Raw genomic sequence first — 9,096 nt, 5'->3', positions numbered from 1 at the left:
GCATTCCTGTAAAACCAGGAGGAAAGAGTTGTGGAGACTTAACGAGCTGTGTGAAATTCCGCAGAGGGCTGGAGAGAGACAAGTGATTTGAATGACTGTCAGGAAAAACTGATGTCAAATGTAACCTCACCACAGGAAGCAATTAGGGTGATTGTGCTCAGCTTCTAATTACGTAGTTAGCCAAAGGGGAGGGTTTCTGTGCTCTGTAGGGATTGACTCTCGCAGCATGATTTAAGGTCTGCGAGCCAAAGGAGTGTGAAGCATCTCTCTGGAAAGAGGCTGTTGCATCACTTCAAGCAAAAGGCAAATCTAAAGAGAGGACCTGGTCATCCGCTGGCTGGGGTTGATGGAAATCTCTTCTTTAAAAGTGCATTGTTGTAGAGGATGGCCCTTGGAGGACTGGGGCTGACCCAAGAGCTCTGACATCTACCCTCTGGGAGATGCCGTTGGTGTAGACGTGACATGTCCTCCCCAGAAATAACTATTCCTTTTATCTGCCGCTTATTCCAAGAAACTGGTCTTTTTTAAACTGAGCATTCTTTTAAAGTAACCCTTTTCCTTTTCCCTGCCTAGATTAACCCTGGCAGTAAAGCAGCCATGGCAAACCTGTGCCCAGGGGATATTATTCTGGCAATTAACGGAGAGAGCACGGAGAACATGACGCACTTAGAAGCACAAAACAAAATCAAAGCATGCATGGACCAGCTACTGCTCTCCGTGAACAGGTAGGTCCCCTTCTGATTGATGTCTTCTTGTGTCAGCTTTGGTTCTTCTGGAGAAGGCTTGTGGCTGGCCCCTGAGCTGATGGTGCAACCCCATGGCCTGGGTAATTGTTTTGCCTCCTTAAAAAGAGTAAACCAAAATTATTTTTAAAAGTTAGCTGATACGAAACAAAGGTTTTCCATCTGTTCAATGAAAATACATTTGAAGGTCCTGCCAAAGTAACTTTTTTAGAATATTTCAAAGCAAAACGAAGGCTTGGAGTATTTTGCTTTCCATTGGAATCAGTTCTGTAGTTGAAGGTTCCCAGTGCAGATCACTAATTATCCAGGCAGAATGAGTGGTCCTTATAAGGCTCACAAATGGCCAATGTTATCTGTAATACATTTAAATAAGTGTATACAATTTTCCACTTCAGATAAAAAAGGCATTTCCTGCTATAAAGAGCTATCATTTACAGTTTATGCTTCTCTTGGAAAACATGTAGCTTGTGACGGGAAGCCTGGGCAGCGAAGAAGGAGCGCTGCCCTAAATGGAGCAAAGCCTGGTTGGTTCCTCATGGCTCGTCACAGGGGTGTCCAAGCTGCTTGGCCAAAGCAGAGCCTCCTGAGCTCACCCTGTGCTGTAGGGGTGATGTGGCTTCAGCTTTAGGAAAGAAAGCAAACCAAGAAAACTCTTCATGCAGGTAGCATTTCCCATAACCAAGGAGGGTGGTTGTTTTGCTTTCCACGTGGAGCAGTTTCAGTGGGACTGATCTTCTCCCCGTGGTGTCAGCGGTATCTCCATGAAAGTGGATCTCCTCTCCTCTCTCACGGACACAGGACAGGGGTTGTGTCACTCTTACAGCTTCACTCGATCATGAGAAGTGTGGACAGAGGTCTCTCAGCAGTGCTGGTTTGTGTCTTGGTGAGGTTAAGGGTGATCTGTCTGCTTAGTTTCCCTGAGGTGCAGAAATGGTCATTAATGACCTCGTGGGGGTCTGGAAGCTGCTGTGTGGAAGACTTCTGGCAGCAGGAGGATCTGTTTCTTCAGGTTGGGTTTGCCCAACTGCAGCTACCAAGGTGGATGTTTTTAACTGTGAGACCTTGCAGTGTGCACGGGGGAGCGGTGGGTTCTCTGTAGCAGATGTTGGTGGTGATGACCCACAGCCGTGCAGGGCTTGTGAGTGAGGTTGCCTGGGCTTTGCCAGGCAGGAAGGATTGCAATGGTTTTGTCAGGCCTTAAGTCTTCATAAATGCAGAGTTTTAAAGGCTTTTGTGTCACACAGTCAGGCAAAAAGAAATGCTGAGACTTCTGCAAGACAGGGACAGACCGGAGCTGGTGGTGGTGAGGACCTGTTCAGCGTGGGGGAGATCGCACTGTTGGGTCAGTTAGGTGGTTCCTCCAAGAGCGAAACACCTTGGCTGTGCCCAGAGAAGGCCTTGGGAGTGGCGTTTCCCTCAGTAGGAAAATCTGAATCATCTATTGTGTCTAGAGTAAGGACAGCAGCTCCAGTAACCCTTTATTTAGGTCTATTTTTAGTTTGGCCCAAAGCAAGCTCTCGGTGACATGGCTTTTGAATCTCTCTCCTGTTTCCCGAGCGACCTGTTAGATCCAGACGTCTCTGCCCAGCTGGAAGCGATTTGGTGTGAGCAGAGATCCTGCTCCGAGACCTCCCGGGACACGGAGAGATCTCGTGCTGCCAAGGGGCAGTGATGGGGCTTTGGTGGTCTGTGGGCACGTCCAGCAGCCCAGACCTCCACCCTGGGCTGGGCAACGAGGCCAGGCTCCAGGATCATCTTGGACTAGATGACCTGCAGAGGTCCCTTCCAAACCATACAATTCTGTGAAAGCAGGTGGTGTTACTGTCTTCTCCCTCGGGCAGAAGGATGCTCTCCAAGCAGCATCCTGCCCCTACGCTGCCTTCAACTAAATATATAGTTTGGAAATCAACACAAGGAGATATTTGTTTTAAATAGGTGTGTTTTCATGAAATATATTTGAAACAACGAGCTCTGTTGTGCGTCTTTAGTCAAGACCTGTGACATTTGATTTAATTCTGTTTTACTGAAGGAGGCTCCCTCCAGCTGAGCGTGTGCCCAAGGGAGGGCAGGGAACTGGGCAGCGAGCCTGGCAACCAAGGGCTTCCAGCCCTTCTTCCATCCCGTGCCCTTTCTCCATGAACCCTTGACATTATGTGTCGCCAGGAGAGAGAACAAGATTGGTTTTGTCTTTACTGTGGTCAGTCAATGCCCTTTGACTAGAAAGTTCAGTAAGAAAATTGAAATGGGGGGAAGCCAAGAAGGGGAGTGACTGTGTGTTCTGACAGGGTGTCCCAAGACCAGTGTGGCTCATCTGGGTTTTGGGGGTGCTGGGGCTGCAGAGAGCCCACTGAATGTGATGGGGGGAGGTGCTGATTATCCCATTTATTACATTTCCTTCATTCAGACGTTTGGATACCCTAGTGGGGAAGCAAGACCTGGGAGAACCGACCCTTTGTGGGTAGAATAAATAATTAGAGTATAAAACTCTCCCATGCAGCGCAGGCAAGATCTCTCTGCTGTGCTTGGGAGGCAACAAGGAGGGAAGTGGGATTTCTCTTGTGCTGCAAACTTCAGCCACGGTCAGGTGTGACCATGTGGCTGGACTGTGAAGAGACTGGCACATCTACAGTTAGCATGATTGGGAACATCACGTGGGGTTTGAAGGCTTTTCTTTTAACCTGGCTGCGTGTCAGAATCTGTTCGTCCGGACAAAGGACCTCAGGCACTGGACAGGAAACCTTGTGGCATCAGCGATGCCGTTCCCGCTGAGGCATGCATACAGCTGGGAAGTCCTTGGCAGCGCTGCCCAGACCCGCCTGGCCTTGCCAGAGGGGAAAGGTGAGCCCAAAAGCTTTTTTCTGAAGCTTTTTCCTCTGAGAGTGTGAAGGCTTGTGCTGCAGCCTTCCTTGGAGGAGTTGGCCCCAAGACCACGTTGGGAAAACTGTTGGGAAGGGAATGTTCTCTCTTTTTCTTCACAGCCCCATTCTCTAAAGCCTTTCTTGGCTAGACCCTTGTTCCTCCTGAAGTTTTGTCCCTGGCTTCCTCGGATCCTGTTTTGCCCTGAGATGTGTAGGGTCATTCTCCTGGGCAGCAGTGCTGGGGAAAGCAAAGCAGCACAGCAGCCTCAGTGTTCCAAAACAGAACGGAGGAAAATCCTTGTCGGCTCACGAAAGGAGTTGAATCATCCAACTGATTCTCAAGGGCTGGGTTGCCGGGTCCTGGTTTAAGGGCTCTGAAATGTGAGGCTAGGAGCTTGGGTGGGCTTCCTAAGGCTGGGGCAGCTCCTGGCACCTGGGCAGGGATGGGGGAGGCGGCGGTGATGATGCTGATGAAGATTTCAGGGGGTGATTCGGGATGCCCTGATGATAAGTCAGTTCAAGCATCATCTTCCCCGGTGGTGAATCCCCAGCCAAGGGAGCAGTGGATCTGCTTTACTGGGACCTGCAGGGGAGAGTGAGGGCAGGTATGTGGCAGCTGGTTGGAGAAGATCCTGGGCATGAAACAGCCCCCCTGATTATTACTCACAGAAACACGGTACAGAGAGCTTGGTGTGCAGCCACGAAATGTATGCATTTGACTGGTGGCCAAGGATTTTGGAGTTTTAAATAATGTAAATGTGTGGCTAAGGATGATCATGTGGTAAAAAAAAAATGTGTTCTTTTTTTCTCACTGTGAAGTTGTCTTTAAGTCATACAGATGAAGAAATTCCTTATTGGGCAAGAAGGATGCTTTCCAGCTCCTCTGCCTCAGGAGTAATGTGTTCATATTCCCGTGATGTGCAGGGAGGAATTCATGCGTGTTGTGAGATACTTGAAAAAAATATATATAAAAATTGATGCTGTTCTTCCCAGTACAATCCAGTTACACCCTTTTCTCTGGATAATAACACCAGGGCTGTGTTTGTGCCGGGGGCTGGGTGGGTGCTGGAGGACTGGCAGCACCTGCCTGGCCCCAGGCACAGCCGAGGACCCAGGGGTTGTTGTGTTGTGTTTATTTGCTGAACGTGGTGTCTAAGCATAAATCCTCAAAGGTTTGGCTTTAGGTTCCTTCTGTCTAAAATAAGCCCTGGAAGCAGTTTCTTCCCCCTCAGTCTGGCATGCGTGCTGCAGGAGTGGCACTGCTGGGGCTTTGCCCGTGGAGGGAAGGGACCTCAGAGAGGGTAAATCTTATTTTTCTTTTAAATAGCATCTGTAGAAACTCCTGGCCAGCTCTGGGGGCTGTTTTGCTCCATGCAACCCTGTCAGAGCAAGGATGAGGGGCTGAGAAGGAAGCAAGCCAGTGTATGTGGGCTGGGAAAACCCGATTTTTCTATTTCTTCCTGCTCTCTGTACAGAGATGGAGTTTCTCTGGAAGTTTCTATGAGAGAAAGCCCAGCTGGACGTGTAGCCCCAGAAGTCCCTGGAAGCTCACGTAGCTGGATGTTCTCCCCCGGCTCGTGGAGGTTTTGTCGGGGTCCGCTTGCTGTGAGCCACTGAGGCATGCTGCTGAGAGATGGGAAGGATGAGAGTGTACGATGTTCTCGAGTTTCCAGTAAAAGTACGACTGAAAAAGTGAATCACAGCTTCCCCTCCGGAGCTCCTCGAGGACTAATAGAGAGGAAAACCGGCAGCTTTCCAGATCCTGGATACACAGCGATGGTTTCAGCCGAGAGGAATGAAGGGAGGAGAGATCCCACAGCTTCTTCACGTACTCTGGATGAGCTGGGTCCGTTGTGGCGCTCAGCAGAGCTCAGCTCCTGTGCCTGTTCACCAGCCTGTGTAAAACCTTGCCCACCTCACACGGGAGAAGAAAACCCTCCACCAGGCTGCAGGGATGGGGCCAACTCCTTATGGTTGCCTTGATGAGGGTCACAGTCATGGGGAGTTACAACCATCAGCTGTAGCTGCTTCCAGACCGGGTTCAGCTCCTAAAAGGCTATATTGGTGACAAAAATCGTTTGTGACTGTAGTGATGTGCTGTCACAGGAGGTGAAGGGGATGGGCAAGAACCTGGAGTCACCCTCTGCAAAAAGGGACTGTGCGGATTGGGGCAAAAGGCAGCGATGTGATGGTTCTGGAGGTTCATGTAGCTGCCGCGCGCTCACACAGCTGCAGACGGCGGCATCCCCGGTCTGGCCTGGCACCTTCCCAAGTGCTAAATGTTAGTTTATAAGGGGATGGAGAAATTAGAAATTGGGTAAGACTCAGGAATTCTTGCAACTTAGAAGCAGCTCTACAAACGTAGAGGGCAAGACTTGCAGATCATTGCCAGGTGAATAAACATTTTGGTGAAATATGTGAGCACATGCGAGTAATCTTTTGAGAACGACGTTGAGTCTTTTGGAAAACAAATGGTGGGATAAAAGGTGTCTGCAACTTTATTTTTTTTCAGTTATGCCTTGTTAATGGGCCTGTTTCCCACGAAGCCCCATGTTGAAGGCCTAGCACTAACCTGGGTCAAGTTATTTTTCTTAGGCTTGTCCTAGCAGCCATTAAAACAGAGCAGAGCGTTGTTAGTGCAGGGTAATGATTTCCACATAGCTGACTTTAATCCCCTACAACACATCTGAAAACACTTTTCCCCATCCTTGAGCTGCAAATTAAACAACTCGGAACATTTGAGCGCGCCGTCTGATCTCTCGCCCGTTGCGTCGGGAAAGCGTGATTAAGTTTTTGCTGTTGCCGAAACACAAAGCTCTGGCTGTTGGGAGCCTGAACCTGCCGCTGGGGTGGTTTGGGGTGGCCGTGGTGACCCCTAGATCCCTGCTGCCCTGTCCGGGAGGGGCTGTGGGGGACCCCTCTCTGCTGCTGGTCCTGCCGGGGAGGTGGGCACGGGGTGAGCTCTGAGCATCAGCCCTTCTGCAGTAGCTGCATCTCACTCCCGGGCAGTGACCTCTTCATTGTATTGGATTAGCCCGTGTTTTGCTGTTCCTCTGGGCAAGAGGGAGCCTCCTTGTGTCAGCACAAACGCTCGTCCAACGCACTACTTGTGTTTCTCTTTGGTGGGGTGGTGTTTCTCCCAGCTCCCCATGCTTTGCAGGCAGCCTTTAAAAGTGCCAAATAGGACCGAAATTGTGCCACATCAGCTTAATTTCAGAGTAGCTTGAGTGGAATTTGTGGCTGAGGTGAGCCTGGCTTTGTTCTGGCCATCACTGGGAGCTGTACGAGGCTGTCTTGCTGGTCGTTCTTTAGAAACTGATGGTGAAGGCTTGAGTTTAATCATTAAAAGCGCTAACTACAGAGGGGTTTTTTTCCATGCAAGCCTAAATCTGGCCACGTCTTTCATTAAGTGTGAAGACACCTCTAGTGATTTTTGGAAAACACATGTGTTGCTGCTTCCTGGAACAGATCTTTATTTGTCGAGGGGGTGGGGAACTCCAACGAGAAAGCGCTGGCCCTACCGGTGACCGAACATTGAGCCTCATGCAAAGGGAATTTACTGCTCTCGCTCTTATCTTCTGCAATCAGATTCGCTTTCTGCATCTTGGTCCTCATTTACTGGCAAATTGGAGTCCTTGGGGATGCTTTAAGCAGTGTTTGGCTTATGGGCTCCGGAGCCGAGGGGAATGTCGTAAGTGCCCCTGCTTGGCGGCAGCGTGAGCACGCATCGGGCTGATCCAATGTAGGGGAAAAAGCACGGAAATTATAACGCGTCTCTGCCAATGTAATTAGGCATTTTCATTGTTCTGGGCCTCCGGATGAGATTTCTCAATGTGGAAGCAATATACCCAGCACTGAGTCGTGGCAAAAAGCGAGTCAGGATTGCTAGGAACGCTGCTGTTCCTGGGAAGGGTGATTTCCTTCGTTCCACCGAAAACAGTTGGGAAGACCATCTTGGAGTGAATATCCCAGCCTAAAAATCAAATAATTCCGCTAAAGATACTTTATCAGCAGAAGGCATCTCTATCTGAGAGAGAGTACATTATTCCCCGTTGAAAAAGCTGTGATGGTAGTACTGAGCAGTGGTTTGGAACAAAACAAAGCTTAAATCCTCAGGGGATGGATCCAAAGTGCATTAAAGCCAGTGGGAGTCTACTTTTGATAGCTTTTGGATCACACCCTGAATTTGAAAAGGCGGGTTTGCGTGCTGACTGTGTTAGATGCGAAATACCAAAGGTGAAGAATCACCTCAAGAATTCCTGGGTTAAAACTGTACTCTTCATTTTTCAAGCTTGGACTCTGCAGATAATTAAACCAAAGCTGAACGTGGTACGTGGCAGGGGCCAGAGTCCAACGAGGGATGCTCGGCCGTGGCGAGTGATCCGTGCCTGCCGGAGCAGGACCCGTTTTGATTACGTGGTGCACGTGCGGGTTGTGGGGATAAGCAGAATAGTTTGCACTTGAAAACTTTACCTCGTGCTTCACGCAGTTGCCATCTCTCAACTTCTTGGCACCCAGAAAACTCTGTGTATGTGCCTGATGGAGCTTGCCAGGGTCCCTGCAGCTCCTTCATGCCCCGAGCATTGGAGACGACAGCCCACGCTGGAGATCACGTCCCAGCCCTGCCCCCAGATCCCTCCATGGGGAAAAAAACAAGGCACATTGTGGGGGAAAAAAAAATAAATCACTGGGCAGTGGCAGCGTCCTGCTCTGGATGCTGCAGGTGACTGACGCAGGCAGGACTGAAGGTGTGTTTGTGAATGGAAACTGTATTTTTACGGCTTTTTCTGTCTGACACCTGTCAAACGGGTCAGGATGATTCATACAGAGTCATATAAGTCTTTTCCCTGTAAAGTGTTTATATAATTCCGGCTGTGGTCTAGTGTACAGGCCGGCTAGGGAATGCATACGTATATATATGTGTATATATACACAAAATCAGGATGTGTTTCAGGATTCGAGGCCAGAATAAAGGGGCAAAACCAGGAGTGTGCAGAACTAGAGCCATCTTGAAACTGAAATAAGTCTGTATCTTAAACTCCACACTAAGCTGGAGCCCATAGTTCAGGAATGGTTTTGAGCCTCATGGCTTTAACACCGTGGAACTGGCAGCTCTTTTGTTTACCACTGTACTGTTTCTGAGGATAATTTTAGACAAACATATATATATATATATATACATTTGTTCCCTGACAGGCCTATATACTATATAAATATTTGAGGCTTTGATGTTTGTGTTTTGTTTTTTGGTTGGTTTGGAGGTGGTTTTTTTTTTGTTTTTTCGGTTTTGTGTGTGGTTTTTTGTTTTGTTTAAGAAGTTTTTTTCTGTTGTTTGGGGGTTTTGGGGGCTTGGGTTGTTCTGGTTTTTTTTTTAATTACTTTTTTTAAAAGCAATTTAAATCGAGTTTTCTTAATTTCTCACTGCAGAGCTGAAGGGAAGACCTGGTCAACCCCCATCCTGGAAGATGGCAAGGCTCAAGCGTACCGGATCAACA

General features: G+C 48.8%; 1 protein-coding gene across 1 annotated transcript in view; it reads left to right on the top strand.

Moving 5' to 3' along the window:
* Positions 1–579: 579 nt before the first annotated feature.
* The window catches only part of PDLIM4 (PDZ and LIM domain 4), a 27,557-nt gene continuing 19,040 nt past the window's right edge, over positions 580–9,096 (top strand). Inside the window, exons 1-2 of the mRNA XM_009877270.1 lie at positions 580–725; positions 9,029–9,096. The exon at positions 9,029–9,096 is cut by the window's right edge and continues 12 nt beyond it. Coding sequence (XP_009875572.1) covers positions 598–725; positions 9,029–9,096 — 196 coding nt within the window. The 5' untranslated portion in view covers positions 580–597. The remainder of the gene's footprint in view (positions 726–9,028) is intronic.

The sequence above is a fragment of the Apaloderma vittatum genome, unplaced genomic scaffold, assembly GCF_000703405.1.
Source record: "Apaloderma vittatum isolate BGI_N311 unplaced genomic scaffold, ASM70340v1 scaffold1001, whole genome shotgun sequence".
In the NCBI taxonomy this organism is placed as follows: domain Eukaryota; kingdom Metazoa; phylum Chordata; class Aves; order Trogoniformes; family Trogonidae; genus Apaloderma; species Apaloderma vittatum.
This window is presented reverse-complemented; position numbering and strand designations above follow the sequence as displayed.